The 21,155-nt window shown below is 43.7% G+C and overlaps 1 protein-coding gene across 4 annotated transcripts in view; it reads left to right on the top strand.

The window, feature by feature from the left end:
* LOC121847225 (proteasome activator complex subunit 4B-like) overlaps window positions 1-21,155 on the top strand; it is a 101,020-nt gene that overhangs the window by 10,433 nt on the left and 69,432 nt on the right. Inside the window, exons 2-13 of one of the 4 annotated variants that reach the window (XM_042327469.1) lie at window positions 217-357; window positions 3,337-3,453; window positions 4,423-4,479; window positions 7,603-7,647; window positions 11,640-11,789; window positions 12,426-12,489; window positions 12,713-12,787; window positions 13,360-13,482; window positions 13,768-13,860; window positions 17,717-17,982; window positions 18,993-19,179; window positions 19,330-19,484. In XM_042327469.1, the coding sequence (XP_042183403.1) occupies window positions 217-357; window positions 3,337-3,453; window positions 4,423-4,479; window positions 7,603-7,647; window positions 11,640-11,789; window positions 12,426-12,489; window positions 12,713-12,787; window positions 13,360-13,482; window positions 13,768-13,860; window positions 17,717-17,982; window positions 18,993-19,179; window positions 19,330-19,484 (1,473 nt within the window). Of the gene's footprint in view, window positions 1-216; window positions 358-402; window positions 463-3,336; window positions 3,454-4,422; window positions 4,480-7,602; window positions 7,648-11,639; window positions 11,790-12,425; window positions 12,490-12,712; window positions 12,788-13,359; window positions 13,483-13,767; window positions 13,861-17,716; window positions 17,983-18,992; window positions 19,180-19,329; window positions 19,485-21,155 lie in introns of those variants that run through there. The other 3 variants (XM_042327480.1, XM_042327475.1, XM_042327488.1) reach the window with 3 other exon arrangements.

The raw sequence follows: 21,155 nt of genomic DNA, 5'->3' as shown, positions 1-21,155 counted from the left end.
GTGACCCTGAATTTTTGAACAGTAGCATATATGAAAATGTAAAAAAAAAAAAAAAATATATATATATTTCCATTGGGGCAGATTAACTCTATTCTTGTGAAACTTTATTTATTTTTGTATTTATTTTTTATTTGTCCTGGACAAGAGGACAAGCGTTAATGTCGAGTCTGGTTTGTGTTCATGCATCTCTGTGCCCTAAAGATGATTTTCTTGTAGGTACATACGGCTGTACGGCAGGAAGTTCAGCAAGGAGGACCATGTGCTGTTCATCAAGCTGCTGTACGAGTTGATCACCATCGACAAGCTGGAGATCAGTATGATGCAAGGCCTAGCCCGGCTACTCATCAACCTCCTCAAGTAAGACCATGGGTTACACAGTCACGCATGTAAACACACTCACATTGACAAGCTGGAGATCAGTATGATGCAAGGCCTAGCCCGGCTACTCATCAACCTCCTCAAGTAAGACCATGGGTTACACAGTCACGCATGCAAACACACTCACATTGACAAGCTGGAGATCAGCATGAAAGCTGGTCCTTCTGCTCATCAACCTCCTAATGTACGCAACACACACACACACACCCCCATCAACAATCTTGAGACCAGTATGATGCAATGCTTCGTCCACCTCATCAGTTAATGTCACATAATGTCACTCGAATCAGCCTTTGATCATGTCCGGCACCTGCTCGCCTGTCCAGCATCAATACTCTGGACGGTTCTGACTTAGAATACGTGGACAACTACAAATACCTAGGTGTCTGGTTAGACTGTAAACTCTCCTTCCAGACTCACATTAAGCATCTCCAATCCAAAATTAAATCTAGAATTGGCTTCCTATATCGCAACAAAGCATCCTTCACTCATGCTGCCAAACATACCCTCGTAAAACTGACCATCCTACCGATCCTCAACTTCGGTGATGTCATCTATAAATAGCCTCCAACACTCTACTCAACAAACTGGATGCAGTCTATCACAGTGCCATCTGTTTTGTCACCAAAGCCCCATACACTACCCACCATTGCGACCTATATGCTCTCGTTGGTTGGCCCTTGCTTCATACGCATCGCCAAACCCACTGGCTACAGGTTATCTACAAGTCTCTGCTAGGTAAAGCCCCACTTAATCTCAACTCACTGGTCACCATAGTAGCATCCACTCGTAGCACACACTCCAGCAGGTACAGTGGGGCAAAAAAGTATTTAGTCAGCCACCAATTGTGCAAGTTCTCCCACTTAAAAAGATGAGAGAGGCCTGTAATTTTCATCAAAGGTACACTTCAACTATGACCAATAAATGAGGGAAAAAAATCCAGAAAATCACATTGTAGGATTTTTAATGAATTTATTTGCAAATTATGGTGGAAAATAAATATTTGGTCACCTACAAACAAGCAAGATTTCTGGCTCTCACAGACCTGTAACTTCTTCTTTAAGAGGCTCCTCTGTCCTCTCTCGTTACCTGTATTAATGGCACCTGTTTGAACTTGTTATCAGTATAAAAGACACCTGTCCACAACATCAAACAGTCACACTCCAAACTCCACTATGGCCAAGACCAAAGAGCTGTCAAAGGACACCAGAAACAAAATTATAGACATGCACCAGGCTGGGAAGACTGAATCTGCGATAGGTAAGCAGCTTGGTTTGAAGAAATCAACTGTGGGAGCAATTAATAGGAAATGGAAGACATACAAGACCACTGATAATCTCCCTCGATCTGGGGCTCCATGCAAGATCTCACCCCGTGGGGGCAAAATGATCACAAGAACGGTGAGCAAAAATCCCAGAACCACACGGGGGGACCTAGTGAATGACCTACAGAAAGCTGGGACCAAAGTAACAAAGCCTAACACACTACGTCGCCAGGGACTCAAATCCTGCAGTGCCAGACGTGTCCCCCTGCTTAAGCCAGTACATGTCCAGGCCCGTCTGAAGTTTGCTAGAGAGCATTTGGATGATCCAGAAGATGATTGGGAGAATGTCATATGGTCAGATGAAACCAAAATATAACTTTTTGGTAAAAACTCAACTCGTCGTGTTTGGAGGACAAAGAATGCTGAGTTGCATCCAAAGAACACCATACCTACTGTGAAGCATGGGGGTGGAAACATCATGCTTTGGGGCTGTTTTTCTGCAAAGGGACCAGGACGACTGATCCGTGTAAAGGAAAGAATGAATGGGGCCATGTATCGTGAGATTATGAGTGAAAACCTCCTTCCATCAGCAAGGGCAATGAAGATGAAACGTGGCTGGGTCTTTCAGCATGACAATGATCCCAAACACACCGCCCAGGCAACGAAGGAGAGGCTTCGAAAGAAGCATTACTTATTTTCCAGCATAATTTGCAAATAAATTCATTACAAATCCTACAATGTGATTTTTCTGGATTTTTTTTTTCTTCTCATTTTGTCTGTCATAGTTGAAGTGACTCAAAAGTGAAGTGACTCTGGTGTCCTTTGACAGCATCTATGATGAAAATTACAGGTCTCTCTCATCTTTTTAAGTGGGAGAACTTGCACAATTGGTGGCTGACTAAATACTTTTTTGCCCCACTGTATATCTCACTTGTCATCCCCAAAGCCAATTCCTCGTTTGGTCGTCTTTTCTTCCAGTTCTTTGCTGCCAATGACTGGAACGAACTGCAAAAATCTTTGAAGTTGGAGACTCGTATCTCCCTCACTAACTTTGAGCATCAGCTGTCAGAGCAGCTCACAGATCACTGCACCTGTACATAGCCCATCTATCTACCTACCTCATCCCCATACAGTATTTATTTATTTATTTATCTTTCTCCTTTGCACCCCAGTATCTCTACCTGCACATTCATCTTCTGCACATCTACCATTCCAGTGTTTAATTGCTATATTGTAATTACTTCGCCACTATGGCCTATTTATTGCTTTAACGCCCTTATCTTACCTCATTTGCACTCACTGTATATAGACTTTTTGTTTTCTTTTGTTCTACTGTATTATTGACCATAGCAGCACCCACTATTTATTCCATGTGTAACTCTGTGTTGTATGTCGAATTGCTATGCTTTATCTTGGCCAGGTCACAGTTGCAAATGAGAACTTGTTCTCAACTAGCCTACCTGGTTAAATAAAGGTGAAATAAATAATACATCTGCTTCTTTCGGGTCTATTGTTTCTCTCCTAATTGTATGAGAAGCTTGAGTGTGACTCATGTTTCAGAGTTGAAATACTCTCCATAAATTGAACCCTCTGACCACATAATTGCGTGAGAAGCTTTTTGAGGCAAGGGTGACATGATTTTTTTCAATTAAGTCTTTAACATATTTTAACCCCACCTACTCTATTTCTAACAGAAAAACAGAGTTGCTGTCGCGTGAGGACCTGGAGTTGCCTTGGAGACCACTGTACGAGCTGCAAGACAGGATCCTCTACTCAAAGACAGAACACCTGGGCCTCAACTGGTTCCCCAAGTACGTCCCTCTTCTCTTTTACCAGAATGGTTAAAAACATTCTGTCTTTCTATTATTTTTTTAAAGAACTCCACATATTGAAACCAACCCAACCAATATACGTTCTTCCCATTTTGAGCCCTCCCTCTATAAGCAGGAAGGTGGTGGGGCCCCGCTTCTACCTTTGTGTTTGTTACGGAGCTCACTTCCTAATCTCTAGTGGTGGTATAAATGAATTTATTGTGAAATGTAGCGGTCTTTGTGTCAGTTAATCCGTTGGAGGTTTGTTGGTACTGCCTACTGCCACGGTTCTGGCTAATACAGTTCAACACACCGTTCATTCAGTTTCCCTTTGCCTCCTTGATGCATCCTTTCATAAGGCGTCAGCATGCTTCAGTTTGGCTGGCTGCTAGCCGAAGCTGTCTGGGCGACCCAAACGAGTAGCTCGTGGACTCCCTTAAGACATTCGCTTGAAAAAACAACTTATCAAGTCCAAAACTAACAAAAACGTCACAATGTTATGATAATGTATGCACAACCTCTTCCAGACTGTTTTGGCTGGGAAGTATGCTGATGCCTTTACATGCGAAGGTTGTTATCCCTGCCCATTTTTGTAGGCTAGGCTCATTTCTGAAAGTTGTCAAATCTGTACCAACACACCCCCAGGTTGCATATAGCCAAGGACCTCCATCCCACCCTTTTTCTCCCAGCAAGCAGTGCGAGGTGCTCTTGTATAGTGCTATGGAAACATTGTGTTACAACAAATACTTGTTAGCACATAATGGACTTTCACAAAGGGAAGCAAGTTACTCAGTTTTTATTGATACTATGATATGAATAAAGGAGCAGTGAAAATACAAAACAAATGAGAAAATGTGTAATGATGCTGTGGTACAAAAAAAGGTGTTAGAATTTGATATTGAAATGGATTGGCTTTTCATAGTGTGAATCTGAATGTGTTTTTATGCCTTTGTTTCCTCTCACATTCAGTTCTCTACGGCCTCGTGCTTCCTCTAAACACGTAATGATAAAATTGTTTCAGAGGTGGTAAGGAGCTTTCTCTTTTGTGATAAAAAATAAAATGTATTTCATCCTTTTATTCAGGCACTCTTTGGTTTTTATTTGTTTATGTTGCATGTTGAAAACCAAAAAGCACACTGGACACCTCCACGCAGCTGGTTTGACATAAAATCAACTACAAATCAACCTAAAACCAAAAAGCAATGTTAACATTTCACTCATATTGGAGACTGTCGCACTGCATCTAACTGGACTCTATATCCCCCATACCCATTCTTTGTCAAGTCCCATATGATTTGGTGGTTTGACCTGCTTTGTCAGCACTAGAGGTTTTCCAGCAGTACCCACTAGAGTAGGCCACTAGAATTGTTTTACAAGAGCACATTCTGAATTCACCTGTTTAAAAACAGCCATGATGGACAACTTTTTCGTGATGCTAAAGAGCACAGATTTGTGCAAGAACAAAGAAAATGCTTCCTTATACACACTTATAATGCACATTGTTAGAGAAAGGTTTCAACTTTGGCCTAAATCACGCTACCAGGTAATACATTTTACCGTGTTTCTTTGCACTGATCTGTGCTCTTTTGTGCCACAACTGTTGTCCAATATTTCTGAGTGAGAGTCATGGTAAGGGTAGTTTGAAGCTCTTGTATCTTGTTCCTCCTGGTATACTGGTATAAGATGGGGGTGATTATCACATGTTTCACCCAAGTATTCTAAAGGTCATTTGGTTTGGGGTTCCCCAGGGTTGAGTTTGGAGCTGTTGGTGTTCTGGTCATGCTACTTTGTATTTGTAATTCAGAGCATGAGTTTGGGGATTGTCAGTGTGGTCGGTCTGTGGGAAGTAGACCTATAAGAGAACTATAGTTGGGTCCCAAAAATATCTCCTTCCTCCTGAGGTGTGCACTCTTTCACTACTCTGTACAAATAATGTATAAACATTTGTGAACAAGTGCACATTTCTGGAAAAAAAAAGAGATTAGGCTATTGGGACGCAACCCAACTCACTCAAGCCCTGAGTTGCAAAGCCAGGAGCCCTTGGCAGAAGTCGCTCATCTGTATAGTTCCCATTAGTCTATTGAATTAAAGCAATGCAGTACGGTTGATTTGAAAGAGACTTGAACAAGTTTGAGTTTAGCGCGTGGTTGAATGGGATAGACGAGGCAGTTACAACGCATGTCTGAGCTCTGTGTGTGAGTGGTGGAAAGGCGGGGTGTTTGAGCTCAGGGTGTGTGGGTGATGGTAGGAGGTTTGAGGGTGTTTGAGCTCAGGTTGTGTGAGTGGCGGGAAGGCAGGGGGATTGAGGGTGTTTGAGTGGCGGGAAGGCAGGGGGATTGAGGGTGTTTGAGCTCAGGTTGTGTGATTGGCGTGAAGGCAGGGGGATTGAGGGTGTTTGAGCTCAGGGTGTGTGAGTGGCGTGAAGGCAGGTGGAATGAGGGTGTTTGAGCTCAGGGTGTGTGATTGGCGTGAAGGCAGGGGGAATGAGGGTGTTTGAGCTCAGGGTGTGTGATTGGCGTGAAGGCAGGGGGAATGAGTGTGTTTGAGCTCAGGGTCTGTGATTGGCGGGAAGGCAGGGAGGTTTGAGGGTGTTTGAACTCAGGTTGTGTGAGTGGCGGGAAGGCAGTGAGATTGAGGGTGTTTGAACTCAGGGTGTGTGAGTGGCGGGAAGGCAGGGAGATTGAGGGTGTTTGAACTCAGGGTGTGTGATTGGTGGGAAGGCAGGGGGATTGAGGGTGTTTGAACTCAGGGTGTGTGATTGGTGGGAAGGCAGGGAGATTGAGGGTGTTTGAACTCAGGGTGTGTGATTGGTGGGAAGGCAGGGGGATTGAGGGTGTTTGAACTCAGGGTGTGTGAGTGGCGGGAAGGCAGAATGATTGAGGGTGTTTGAACTCAGGGTGTGTGAGTGGCGGGAAGGCAGGGGGATTGAGGGTGTTTGAACTCAGGGTGTGTGAGTGGCGGGAAGGCAGGGGGATTGAGGGTGTTTGAGCTCAACGGCTGCGGTTATATTGGTCTCAGATAAATCTTTTGACACTTATGACACTAAGTTGAGTGACCAACCTTTTCAAGCTGTTCATAATGATGGTAACATTCAGAAATAGGCCCAACTGTTACCAAACCAAAGCCTGTAACAGCAGTCAGCAATACTACAGTGTAGCCTGGTGTTGGTTGTATTATTTAGGTAGCAAACAGAAGAAAATGGACTGAATGGGAGGGACTACTTGAAGTTGTCCAATAAGAGACATTAATTTCAGTTTTTTTCTTTGCATGCCCTGAGCCCAGATACGTTTACTGTTTAGTCAGGCTAGGTGATTTAAAAAGCCTAAAACAATAGGCACCCTCCATTTAACACCCTCAAGATCAGCGTTCATTACAAGTATTAACGGCTAGACCTACTATTTGCATAAAGCCTCAGTCCCAGTCATTTTCTCTCCAAGACAATACCCTAAGGCCAATAAAAAAAGCCCCATTCTGATGATTGTGAATGAACAGAGTACATCTGTTAAATGATTTACCATTCATGTTCTGCTGTTACACTGCTGGCCCAGGGCCACCCAGGACAAAAGTAGAACGGCCCTGGAATAGTCCCATTGTTGTAGTCATTGACTTTAGTTCTGTTTATGTTTCTATAGTGCTTTTGTCACGCTATTCCAGTTTGTATGTCCCTAATTTCCTTGCTGTTTCTATGTACACACATGGTCCTCACATCCCTTACTTTTGATCAGTGCTTGAGTTGAGCCAGTCCAGACACTTGTCTCTCTACTGCTTGATTACAGACCACTCTTTCAGAGTACTCACTCTAAAATATGAACACTGCTGTATCTTAAAATGAGCCCCACAGCTCAAGTGAGTACCCAAGCCAGCACCTTTCTCATTACATTTCAGGCACTGCTTTTGATGAGCATGTACTAAATGTGGAATTTCAATGTGAGTGATTTGGCTGTACCTGCATGCAGTCAGTCAACCTCATCATAATTGCATTGGTGTGTTCAGCGTGCTCGTTGTTTCATCAACAGCCACCTCTGTCTGTTCTGATGTCTCAACATCTCTCTCTCTCTCTCTCTCTCGTTCCTCTTCTCTCTCTCTCTCGTTCCTCTTCTCTCTCTCTCTCGTTCCTCTTCTCTCTTGTCTTTTCTCTTTCTCCCCCAGCTCAGTGGAAAATGTCCTGAAAACACTTATGAAAAGCTGCAGACCGTAAGTATATATTTTTAAACCCCTATATGAAATATACTGTATGTCTTTTTAAAAAATTCAGTTGCTGAGCTCATTGTTGCATTTACTCTTGGGACACTTTTGGTGAACACTGGTGTATCATCTGAAGAGTTATTGTATCATTACAACATGGCCTGTTATCCATCTGTTCTTACTTCAGAAGTCCTGCCATTGAATGAAGTAGAGATGCACACCAAGCCAAGGGACTACTCTGAATTAAATAAGAGACATTCTGTGAAACTGAACTGTCAGTAAGAAACCTCCTTTTTGGGACTTAGCCTAGGTCTGCTGACTGACAATTTGTCAAGGTCATGCTAGCTAGAACTCCTGTGTGGTCTAAGACATTGCATCGCAGTGCTACCGGTGCCACTAGAGACTCTGGGTTCGAGTCCAGGCTCTGTCGCAGCCGGCCGCAACCGGGAGACCCATTGGGCAGCGCACAATTGGCCCAGCGTCGTCCAGATTAGTGGAGGGTTTGGCCGGCAGGGATGTCCTTGTCCCATCGCACACTAGTGATGGTCCAGGCGCAGTGCACACCGACACGGTCGCCAAGTGTACGACGTTTCCTCCGACACATTGGTGCGGCTGGCTTCCGGGTTAAGTGGGCATTGTGTCAAGAAGCAGCGCGGTTGTGTTTCGGAGGACACATATCTCTCGACCTTCCCCTCTCCCGGGTTCGCACAGGAGTTGCAGCGATGAGAAGACAGTAACTACCAATTGGATTCCATGAAATTTGGGAGGAAAAAGGGGTGCTAGCTAGTTCCATCCCTATATTTTGCATTCTGATGTTTATGACTGAAATGTATACTTACAAGCCCTTAACCAACAATGTAGTTCAAGAAAAAGTTATGAAAATATTTACCAAATAAACAAAAGTAAAAAATAATATAAATGAACACAATAAAATAACGAGGCTACATACCGGGGGTACCGGTACCGAGGTAATTTGTACATGTAGGTAGGGGTGAAGTGACTATTTTTTATTTATTTTACCTTTATTTAACTAGGCAAGTCAGTTAAGAACAAATTCTTATTTTCAATGATGGCCTAGGAACAGTGGGTTAAATGCCTGTTCAGGGGCAGAACGGCAGATTTGTACCTTGTCAGCTCGGGGATTTGAACTTGCAACCTTTCGGTTCCTAGTCCAACACTCTAACCACTAGGCTACCCTGCCGCCCATGCATAGATAATAAACAGCAAGTAGCAGGAGTGTAAAAACAAAGGGGGTGGGGGGGTGTCGTCAATGTAAATAGTTTGGTGGCCATTTTATTAATTGTTCAGCGGTCTTATGGCTTGGGGGTTGAAGCTATTAAGGCGCCTTTTGGTCCTAGACTTGGTGCTCCGGTACTGCTTGCCGTGCGGTAGCAGAGAGAACAGTCTATGACTTGGGTGACTGGAAATTTGTGACAATTTTTGTGGGGGCTTTCCTCTGACACCGCCTAGTATGTAGGTCCTGGATGGCAGGAAGCTTGGCCCCAGTGATTTACTGAACCATACACACTACCCTCTAGCGCCTTACGGTTGGATGCTAGCAGTTGCCTTACCTACCTGTGATGCAACCGGTCAGGATGCTCTCGATGGTGGAGCTGTAGAACGTTTTGAGGATCTGGGGATCCATGCCAAATCTTTTCGGTCTCCTGGGGGGGGAGAAGGTGTTGTCGTTGCCCTCTTCACAACTGTCTTGGTGTGTTTGGACCATGGTAGTTCGTTGGTGATGTGGACACCAAGGAACTTGAAGCTCTCTACCCACTCCACTACAGCCCCGTCGATGTTAATGGGGGCCTGTTAGGCCTGCCTTTTCCTTTAGTCCACAATCAGCTCCTTTGTCTTGTTCACATTGCGGCAGAGGTTGTTGTCCTGGCACCACACTGCCAGGTCTCTGACCTCCTCCCTATAGGCTGTCTCATCATTGTTGGTGATCAGGCACACCACTGTTGGGTCGTCAGCAAACTTAATGATGGTGTTGGAGTCGCAGACGTGCGTAAACAGGGAGTACAGGGCGGGACTAAGCATGCACCCCTGAGGGACACCAGTGTTGAGGATCAGCATGGCAGACGTGTTGTTGCCTACCCTTACCACCTGTGGGTGGCCCATCAGGAAGTCCAGGATCCAGTTGCGGAGGGAGGTGTTTAGTCCCAGAGTCCTTATCTTAGTGATGAGCTTTGTGGACACTATGGTGTTGAACGCTGAGCTGTAGTCGATGAACAGCATTCTCACATAGGTGTTCCTTTTGTCCAGGTGGGTAAGGGCAGTGTGGAGTGCAATTGAGACTGCGTCATCTGTGGATCTGTTGGGGCGGTATGCGATTTGGAGTGGGTCTAGGGTATCTGGGATGATGCTGTTGATGTGAGCCATGACCAGCCTTTCAAAACACTTCATGGCTACAGACGTGAGTGCTACCGGGCGTTAGTCATTTAGGCAGGTAACCTTCGCTTCCCTGTGCACAGGGACTATTGTAACCACTCACAGGCAGGGTGGCAGAGATTTGTGTATGTGCGCGCGTGCAAGTGTCAAGAAGCTTAGTCACTCAGTTGAGTCCCTAGGTTACTTGCTTCTGTAGTGACTGAGACTTAATCCTATTATCCAATCTAATTTTGGCCTGGTAGAGTTTCCTGTTACTGTGAGCAGAGAAGTAGGGATTGAGAGAGGGGTGGAGGAGAGAGAGCCCTTTGGGGCTAGTCGTACTCAGCAGCAGTGAAGTAGGGACCGAGAGAGAGGTAGAGGAGAGAGAGAGATAAAGCCCTTTGGGCCAGGAGCACTCAGCCGCAGTGAAGTAGGGACCTAGAGAGAGAGCCCTTTGGGACCAGGAGCACTCAGCAGCAGAGTGGCCTAATGCAAGGCCTGTTAAGGAGTTTAATGAAGATCAATTGCAACTGCAAAGCGATGGGCAGGACATGAGAAGGGAATTGGATAGTAGTACATATTGTTATTTGGGGTTTTCTGGCCATTTAATTGAATTGGAATGTTTAGGTAGAAAGAACTGCAGTTGTTGGCCAATAGCTCCGTTTAAGCCATGCAAAACTGCTCTTCTGCGGTCCAAGTGCTGATGCTGTTGTGTTCACACAAACCTGCTCACGATCTGATTACATTAGCTATACTGATGCTTTTTTATATCAGCAAACGCCAGCTTAACTGCAATTGTTTCATATACACATTTTATTTGATTCCATTGCCATAGCTGCGAAACTAGAAATTATAATATAATGAATCTATTTCTGTCTGCCAACCAATGGTTTGTGGCCATGGTCAAGGCCTACGTGCAGCATTGCTCTTTGCATGTCTAGGAGTAGGATGCTTTGTCGTCAATTATTTATAAAATAGTACATAAATGATTTATTTAATGAATGCCATATGTACATCACACATTGTTTGTCCTTGGCGAGGGGTTAAACAGCTTTATTATGCTAATTTTAGATGCTTGTAGTATTATGGCTGATGTACACCACACCAAACTACAGGCCTTTATGATGGCACAATAAATAAAGGCCTTTATGATGGCACTATAAATACAGGCCTTTATGATGGCACTATAAATACAGGCCTTTATGATGGCACTATAAATAAAGGCCTTTATGATGGCACTATAAATACAGGCCTTTATGATGGCACTATAAATACAGGCCTTTATGATGGCACTATAAATAAAGGCCTTTATGATGGCACTATAAATACAGGCCTTTATGATGGCACTATAAATACAGGCCTTTATGATGGCACTATAAATACAGGCCTTTATGATGGCACTATAAATACAGGCCTTTATGATGGCACTATAAATACAGGCCTTTATGATGGCACTATAAATACAGGCCTTTATGATGGCACTATAAATAAAGGCCTTTATGATGGCACTATAAATACAGGCCTTTATGATGGCACTATAAATACAGGCCTTTATGATGGCACTATAAATACAGGCCTTCATGATGGCACTATAAATACAGGCCTTTGTGATATTTTATTTTATTCTTCAGGTATTTTCCAGAGTCGGCCACCCAGGAGATGTTGGAGGAGTGGCGTCCACTGCTCTGTCCATTTGACGTGACCATGCAGAGAGCAATAGGATACTTAGAGCTCTTCCTCCCCACCACCCTACCCCCAGAGCTACACCACAAGGGCTTCAAGTGAGAACACACACCTCTGCCACCTCCCCATAGGGTTGCATAATTACAGAAACTCCCAAAGTGCACAGGTTTTTCCAGAAATCCCAGTTGAGGGATTCCCTTCTAGCTTTTTCCCTTCTGATTGCAGGAACGTTTCTGGAATATTTCAACCTTACGACATCCCAAAACTTGGATTTAAATCACCATTTCAATTTTATTCTCTTAAAATATATATATATATATAAACACTGTGTAAATGCCACAGTTGAGATGTGTTGTGTGTCCAGTATGCTTCAGCTATGAGATGTGTTGTGTGTCCAGTATGCTTCAGCTATGAGATGTGTTGTGTGTGCAGTATGCTTCAGCTATGAGGTGTGTGTGCGGTATGCTTCAGCTATGAGATGTGTGTGCAGTATGCTTCAGCTATGAGATGTGTGTGCAGTATGCTTCAGCTATGAGATGTGTGTGCGGTATGCTTCAGCTATGAGATGTGTGTGCGGTATGCTTCAGCTATGAGATGTGTGTGCGGTATGCTTCAGTTATGAGATGTGTGTGCGGTATGCTTCAGCTATGAGATGTGTGTGCAGTATGCTTCAGCTATGAGATGTGTGTGCGGTATGCTTCAGTATGTATGAGAGTTTGTTTTCTGATCACCAGGTTGTGGTTTGATGAGCTCATCAGCTTGTGGGTGGCAGTACAGAACCTTCCAGGTTGGGAGGTGGTAAGTTGGACAATATTCACTTGATTGACATACTGGTGTGTGGTACTATTAGCCGAATGCCAGATCTGTTTGTGCTGTTTTGACAAGTTGGCACAAACAGATCTGGAACCAGGCTATTGTAGTACAGTTTCCCACATTCTTTTTGATAGACAGAACCTTTAACTATTTGCTAGATATTCCTCATTTAAAGTTTTCCTTATTCATTAGTTTTTTTTCCCCACAGCATCTTGTCAACCTGTTTGCCCGCTTGGCCAACGACAACATTGGCTACATTGACTGGGACCCATATATACCCAAGGTATGGACACTCCTCCATCAATAACATTTGTCTCGCTGTGCCTATAGAAACTACCCCATTACTCGACCCCAATGGTCTCTTCTAGCAGGTCCCAATTCACTCCCTGCCCCTATTCCCTTGGTCTTAACACTTTGATGTTTACTGATCTATAAGGTGTAAGCAATACAGATATGCATAACGTTGAAGGGTTTGGGCCAAATATTGGGTGTGAGCCATTTGGGAGTGTCAAGTGTTTTTGCAACATGCTGAAATCTTACCCTCTGCATTTGATCTGTGACCTTAGTTGTGGTGTGCATGTCATAGCAGACCAGACAGTCACTGAAAGTGCTGCCTGTTCGTGGCTCTAACTACTGTATCACAGTTCCCTGTTGGTCTTCCTGGCGTGCAGCATGTCTTTCACCATGTTTTTATATGTTATTGCCCAACATGCCCTAATCTCAAATGTAATGTAATGAAATGGATGAAAATTATTTTAAAAATCCCACAAAATCCTGTGATCAGAAAAGGTAATTGGATGACTGGACAATAAAGTATTCATCATCTTCACATGGATTGCTCCTTTTTGATTCCAGATCTTCACCAGAGTGCTGCGTAGTCTGAACCTTCCGGTGGGGACCAGTCAGATGCTGGTTCCCAGATACCTGACAAACGCCTACGATGTCGTACACGTGGTCCTCTGGGTCTCCGCTTTACTGGTCAGTCACTCTTCACAATCAGTGTTGCTCAATCAATGCTTTTTTATGGCTCTTCAAGTTTATTTCAATGTTTTCACAGTAATCATACAATACAATGATCACAACACAATACTACTCTGGAATAAGTGTAGTGCTGTTCTGTTGGATACTGCTGTTTCCGGTAGACCTCCAGTCATTGGGCTAACGCTAGTTAGCATTGGCTCACGATGGAATGATAGTTGTGTTCATGGAATAATCCATTTTGTTTTTCATCTTGTTAAGCATCTGTTGTTTGTGTGATGGCAGGGAGGCCCCAGTAAACAAGCCCAGGCACAGCTCCGTGGCCTTTTCAACAGCATCACGTCTTTCTTCCACCCATCCAACCATGGACGCTGGCTGGTGAGTCACTGCAACGCTCACTTCTTCAATGTTTACCCAGACGGGCATCTCATTCTCCTAACAAACCTTTTGTTGCACTGGCATACCTGCACACTAAAATCACAGTCTTAGTGACTAGCTCTTTGAATGTGCCCCACATTCCCCTTCTCCTTGCTCCAGAAGCTTCCCTAGGCCTCCTGGCAGTTCCCTCTCCAACCCTCCAAGCCCAGGGGTTTGTGTACATACCGTTCGTTCAGAAATGATGACACATAAGAGAGCGGCAGCTGCCAGCAGTGCTATAAAAGGTCAGCCAGATATCCGGGGCTCATGCCATTCTTTTCTAGAAACATCCAACCTCCGTCATGATACCAGAGCCTCAGGCTGCAAGCTGTGTCTTCACAGTCATACACAATCCTTTATTTATGGCAGAGGGACTCAGACCTTGGTTCAATTACCGTTACCAATACTTAACCTGGGATTCATTGAGCTTGCTTGACGCAATGGATTAGAATGGTCACAAAAATGCACATCCTGCACTCCAGGCAGACTAAAGCAAACGCTAAAAGTTTTTGAACCCAGGTCTGGAGGTAGAGTTGTGACCCCGTTATGTTTCTGGTAAACCCCATCAACTTGTGAGATGTTCTCCTGGTTTGTTTTCAGTGTAGGGGAATGGAAACAGACAATCCCACGCTCTTGTGATCTGTGTCCAATATAAAAGTACCATGCATCCTGAGTTGGCTAAAGTAAGATGGTAATGTAGTCCTCATCGCTATAGTGACAGTAATGTACCTGCAATGTAGTGACAGTAATGTACCTGTAATGCAGTCCTCGTCGCTATAGTAACAGTAATGTATCTGTAATGTAGTCCTCGTCGCTATAGTGACACTAATGTAGTCCTTATCGCTATAGTGACAGTAATGTACCTGTAATGTAGTCCTCGTCGTTATAGTGCCAGTAATGTAGTCCTCGTCGCTATAGTGACTGTAATGTAGTCCTCGTCGCTATAGTGACTGTAATGTAGTCCTCGTCGCTATAGTGACTGTAATGTAGTCATCGTCGCTATAGTGACAGTAATGTACCTGTAATGTAGTCCTCGTCGCTATGGTGACAGTAATGTACCCGTAATGTAGTCCTCGTCGCTATAGTGCCAATAATGTACCTGTAATGTGGTCCTCGTCGCTTTAGCGACAGTAATGTACCTGTAATGTAGTCCTCGTCGCTATGGCGACAGTAATGTACCTGTAATGTAGTCCTCGTCGCTATAGTGACAGTAATGTACCTGTAATGCAGTCCTCGTCGCTATAGTGACAGTAATGTACCTGTAATGCAGTCCTCGTCGCTATAGTGACAGTAATGTACCTGTAATGTAGTCCTCGTCGCTATAGTGGCAGTAATGTACCTGTAATGTAGTCCTCGTCGCTATAGTGGCAGTAATGTACCTGTAATGCAGTCCTCGTCGCTATAGTGGCAGTAATGTACCTGTAATGCATGCTATAGTGACAGTAATGTAGTCCCTGTCGCTATAGTGACAGTAATGTACCTGTAATGTAGTCCTCGTCGCTATAGTGACAGTAATGTACCTGTAATGTAGTCCTCGTCGCTATAGTGACAGTATGTACCTGTAATGTGGTCCTCGTCGCTATAGTGACAGTAATGTACCTGTAAAGTAGTCATCATCGATTTAGTGACATAGAAAGACACGTATATATTTTTTGGAATTCATCAAGTGCCTTTGGCCAGCCCCTGACATTCCCAAGATATGTTATTCTGTCACCCAATAAGGGAACTGAATCTGGGACGGAGATATTTCAGTCTTTATTGAGAATGTGTGGGTTCAACTCACCTGAGATAAACCTGTGCAAAATCAATAATTGACCTGAATCTATACTTAGGAAAGTTTCTGTGCAAGTCAGTCTCTCCATGCCCCTTAGTAGCTGTTGGTTTAGTGGCGTGGGGAGACGCACACAAGGTCCTGCTGTTCTAAAAGGGTATTGGTTCCCTGACAGGGTATTGGTTCTAAAGCCATGCTGTCCTGACAGGGTATTGGTTCTAAAGACATGCACTCCTGACAGGGTATTGGTTCTAAAGACATGCACTCCTGACAGGGTATTGGTTCTAAAGACATACACTCCTGACAGGGTATTGGTTCTAAAGACATGCACTCCTGACAGGGTATTGGTTCTAAAGACATGCACTCCTGACAGGGTATTGGTTCTAAAGACATGCACTCCTGACAGGGTATTGGTTCTAAAGACATGCACTCCTGACAGGGTATTGGTTCTAAAGACATGCACTCCTGACAGGGTATTGGTTCTAAAGACATGCACTCCTGACAGGGTATTGGTTCTAAAGACATGCACTCCTGACAGGGTATTGGTTCTAAAGCCATGCTGTCCTGACAGGGTATTGGTTCTAAAGCCATGCACTCCTGACAGGGTATTGGTTCTAAAGCCATGCACTCCTGACAGGGTATTGGTTCTAAAGCCATGCACTCCTGACAGGGTATTGGTTCTAAAGACATGCTGTCCTGACAGGGTATTGGTTCTAAAGACATGCTGTCCTGACAGGGTATTGGTTCTAAAGACATGCTGTCCTGACAGGGTATTGGTTCTAAAGCCATGCACTCCTGACAGGGTATTGGTTCTAAAGACATGCAGTCCTGACAGGGTATTGGTTCTAAAGCCATGCTGTGCTCAATTTCAGTGTACTTACTGAGATGAAATGTAATTTTCCTCAACCCTGGAAGGTACGCTATCACCACACTGTCTGACACCCCTGTGTAACGTACCTGTCTGTCTTTGTCCTCATATCTGCCTCCCGTCCAGCTTCTCTCTAACCCTGTATCTGATCCTCACACCTGTCTCTCTGTCCCTCACACCTGTCTCTCTGTCCCTCATGAGCTTAGATGGTTCTCGAATTAATCTGGTCTCTGCATATAAATACTTAGAGATTACTGGATGATAAACAGCCTTTTAAAATGCATGTTGACGAACTTTGTTAACTGCTAAAAATCAAGCTAGGCTTCCTCTATAGAAACAGGACATGTTTGTCCTCTACAAATAGAAGACAAATTGTGCAAGCTACTTTTATGTCTGTTATAGATTATGGGGATATTATTTACATGCATGCTACGGCATCCATGCTTAAATCGCTGGATGCTACTTATCATTGTTCACTTAGGTTTATTACGGGTGCTAGTTACAGAACTCACCACTGTGTTTTATATCATAATGTGGGTTGGACTTCGCTGTCCGTGAGACGAGAACAACATGCTCTCGTGTTTGTCTATAAAGCACTTCTGAATAAACTACCTTCTTATTTATCATCACTCATCAATATTAGAATTAGAATTCGTAAAACCAGGTCTCAAACATGGATTACATTTGAGGCCCATGTGGTTTCCACAGAGTTGGGTATGGCTGCCTTTTCCTGTTACGCTCCTTGCCTATGGAATAGCCTGCAGACTAAACTTCAACTTGAGACTCTTGTCGCCCATTTTAAACATTTATTGGAGGATTTTTATTCTTGTATTGGTTGTAACTGTTTTGGGTAATGCAAATTCTTCTGCTGTTAGGGGAGTAACCTGTGTGTAAATGTAATCTGTTGTGTTATCTGTGATGGTTTTGTTTGTCTTGTGTAGTTTCTTAATCATTGTACCTAAACTGTATGTGTAAACATGTATACGCAGGGCCCAGCAGTAAAAGAGACCTTGGTCTCAGTCTGTGTTCCTTGTTGAAATAAGGTAAAATAATGTCATCACACCTGTCTCTCGAGTCCTCACCTATCTCATGTACTGATACTGGTCTCTCTCGTCCTCACACCTATCTCATGTACTGATACTGGTCTCTCTAGTCCTCACACCTATCTCTGTCCCCAGATGAAGTTGATGAAGCTGCTGCAGCGCCTCCCGGCCAGCGTGGTAAGACGGCTCCACCGGGAGCGCTACCGGAAACCCACGTGGCTCACTCCGGTACCGGACAGCCACAAGTTGACGGAGGCAGACATCACGGCGTTCGTGGAGAGCATGATGCAGCCAGTGCTGCTGGCCATGTTCAGTAAGACGGGCAGTCTGGATGCTGCTCAGGCCCTGCAGAACCTGGCCCTCATGAGACCTGAACTTGTCATACCACCAGTGCTGGAAAAGTGAGTGAAATCAAGCAGTCAGTCAGAAGTGAATGGGCAGTGTTTCCTCTGTCGTTGTTTAGGTGGGGCGATGTAGCCAAAATCACAGTAGATCTGTAGATCTGTTGTTTTAGGGTTGGGCGATGTAGCCAAAATATCATATCACAATATTTTTTTGACAGTATGGTGGTATTTTACATTGGTGTAAAGTACTTAAGTAAAAATAATTTGAAGTACTACTCAAGTCATTTTTTGGGGTATCTGTACTTTACTATTTATATTTTTTGACAACTTTTACTTTTACTTCACTACATGATGCACTTTTTACTCCCAAAATGTTCCCACAACCAAAAGTACTCGTTACATTTTGAATGCTAAGCAGGACAAGGAGATGATCCAATTCACACACCTATCAAGATAACATTATTGGTCATACCTACTGCCTCTGATCTGGCAGACCCACTAAACACATGCTTCGTTAGTAAATTATTTCTGACTGATGGAGTGTGCCCCTAAATTTTAAAGACTGGAAAATGGTGCCTTCCGGTTTGCTTGATATAGGGAATTAGAAATGATTTATACTTTTACTTTTGATACTTAAATATATTTAAACCAAATACTTTTAGACTTTCACTCAAGTAGTATTTTAGTGGGTGACTTTCACTTTTACTTGGGTCATTTTCTATTAAGGTATCTTTACTTTTACTCAAGTATGACAATTGGGTACCTTTTCCACCACTGGTATTTTATGTTTATGAAAAATCTAAGTTAATCATTTTCTAAGTAGTGAATGACCCTAGGATGGCAAGTGAATCCTAAGTGGCTTTAGCAGGCTTTCTCCATGCTGATGGATTTCTCCTCAACCAAGCTAGGACAAACCTGACAGCAAAGTAGTCCCATAAGTTGAACCTTTTCTTTATTATATTGTTATAGACTATTAAAAAGATCCATACCAGCATGTGGATCCATACCAGTATACCTTAAGATAGGATATATGGCCCAGCACTAATTTATCTAGTCTTCCTCTGTAGAACCTACCCTGCTATGGAGACCCTGACAGAACCCCACCAGCTGACTGCCACCCTGAGCTGTATGATCGGCGTGGCTCGCAGCCTGGTGTCTGGGGGGCAGCGCTTCCCTGAGGGCCCCACACACATGTTGCCCCTCCTCATGAGGGCTCTGCCCGGTGTTGACCCCAATGACTTCAGCAAGTGCATGGTGGGTAATACAGTTCATAGATAATAAGCTCTTGTAGGCCTCCCACCCTCCTCCTACACTGGGGTTGCTTGGGTAAAGATAGTGTCATCAATTTGGAAGTTGTTTCTGTGTGTGTTGCAAGGCTAAGTGTGCTCTCCCTCCTTTCTGCAGATAACATTCCAATTCATTGCTACGTTTGTTACTCTTGTGCCTTTGGTGGACTGTTCCTCTGCTGTTCATGAAAGGAGCGACCTGACAGCGGTGGAGAGAGAGATGTGCTCAGCCTCGGCAGAGTTTGAGGACTTTGTTCTTCAGTTCATGGACAGGTATGAGTATGGAGGAAGTCAATATAGGACTCAGGTAGGGTTGCAAAGGATTGGAAACTTTACGGTAAATTTCCAGAATTTTCCATGGGAAGTTAAGCCCTGGAATTTGGGGAATTTTGCTTAAATTCATCAATAAAGTTAGCTTATAACAGTGAACCTTGTTTTGTGGGATACGCATACGGCAATTCAAGGTCTTGTGGCACATTTTGGTTAAACTATCCCCAATTCAATGGAATTGCAACCCTTTGCATGCACAGTGCATTCTTCCATCACGTGCAGCTGATTCTCAAGATCCTGCACACTAAAGAGATGCTATTGAGCCCACACTACTACACTGAGCCAAGGACTACATGCTTTCTGGTAAGTTTTGATTACAGTACTAGGTGGGGTGAATATAGTTTATGACATATGATGTTTTTGTTAAGAAGAAAATAGTAGCCTACATCAAAGTGTGTTTAAATTATTTCTAACTTAACAATTTATGATAGTTGTGATACATTTATGATACATGTTTCACTAAAACATTTATCTTACAAAGGAGTTGTATAATCTAACTGGTTAACTATTGATCTGTACATGGAATTGTATATATATATTTTTTTACAATATATTTTCTTATCTTTACAGAAAAATGCCACAGGCACTATCTGATGTGTGGAGATATTTCACTGCAGCTAATGTAGAAGGAAAAGCTGTGTACATTTGCAAATACAGAATCATCTGGCCAATTTTAGAAAGTTCCCTCAGCGCTCACAACAAGCAACCTCTGACAAAAGTCCTTCTACTTCTATTCGAGGTGAAAATGATGAATCAGACACCTTATCGAGAGCAACATCTCATGGTCGTCCTGGAATCAGACGTTTTTTGACTCAATGGAGGAACGTAGTCAGATAAATGCTGATGAATGTCTTGCTCGAGCTGTGTATGCAACTGGTTCACCTCTGATGCTCAGAGGCAATCACCCCTCCAACCAGACATGCTTTATCTACTGATTTGCTGGATGAGGAGTTCAAGTGAAGGTCAAGCAAATCATAGAGAAAGCAGACTGTATTCCAATCATCTCTAATGGGTGGTTGAATGTTTGTGGGCAAGGAATAATTAACTACATCATCTCCACCCCTCAACCAGTATTCTACAAGAGTACAGACACAGGGGACAACACGCACACACCGGTCTCTACATTGCAGATGAGCTGAAGGCAGTCATCAATGACCTTGGACCACAGAAGGTATTTGCACTGGTGATAGACAATGCAGCAAAAATGAAGGCTGTTTGGTCTAAAGTGGAGGATCCTACCCTCACATCACACCCATTGGCTGTGCTGCTCATGCATTGAATTGCTCCTCAAGGACATCATGACACTGAAGATAATGGATACACTCTACAAGAGAGCCAAGGAAATGGTAGGTATGTGAAGGGTCATCAAGTTATATCAGCAATCTACCTCGCCAAGCAAAGTGAGAAGAATAAGAGCACCACATTGAAGCTTCCCAGCAACACCCATTGGAGTGGTGTTGTCATCATGTTTGACAGTCTCCTGGAGGGGAAGGAGTCTCTCCAAGAAATGGCCATATCACAGTCTGTCGATATGGATAGCCCTATCAAGAAGATCCTCCTGGATGATGTATTTTGGGAGAATGGTAAGCAGCCTGAAACTCCTGAAATCTATAG

The sequence above is a fragment of the Oncorhynchus tshawytscha genome, linkage group LG01, assembly GCF_018296145.1.
Source record: "Oncorhynchus tshawytscha isolate Ot180627B linkage group LG01, Otsh_v2.0, whole genome shotgun sequence".
Taxonomy (NCBI): domain Eukaryota; kingdom Metazoa; phylum Chordata; class Actinopteri; order Salmoniformes; family Salmonidae; genus Oncorhynchus; species Oncorhynchus tshawytscha.
The sequence above is the reverse complement of the archived record's forward strand: the minus strand, read 5'-3'. Positions and strand labels throughout refer to the sequence as shown.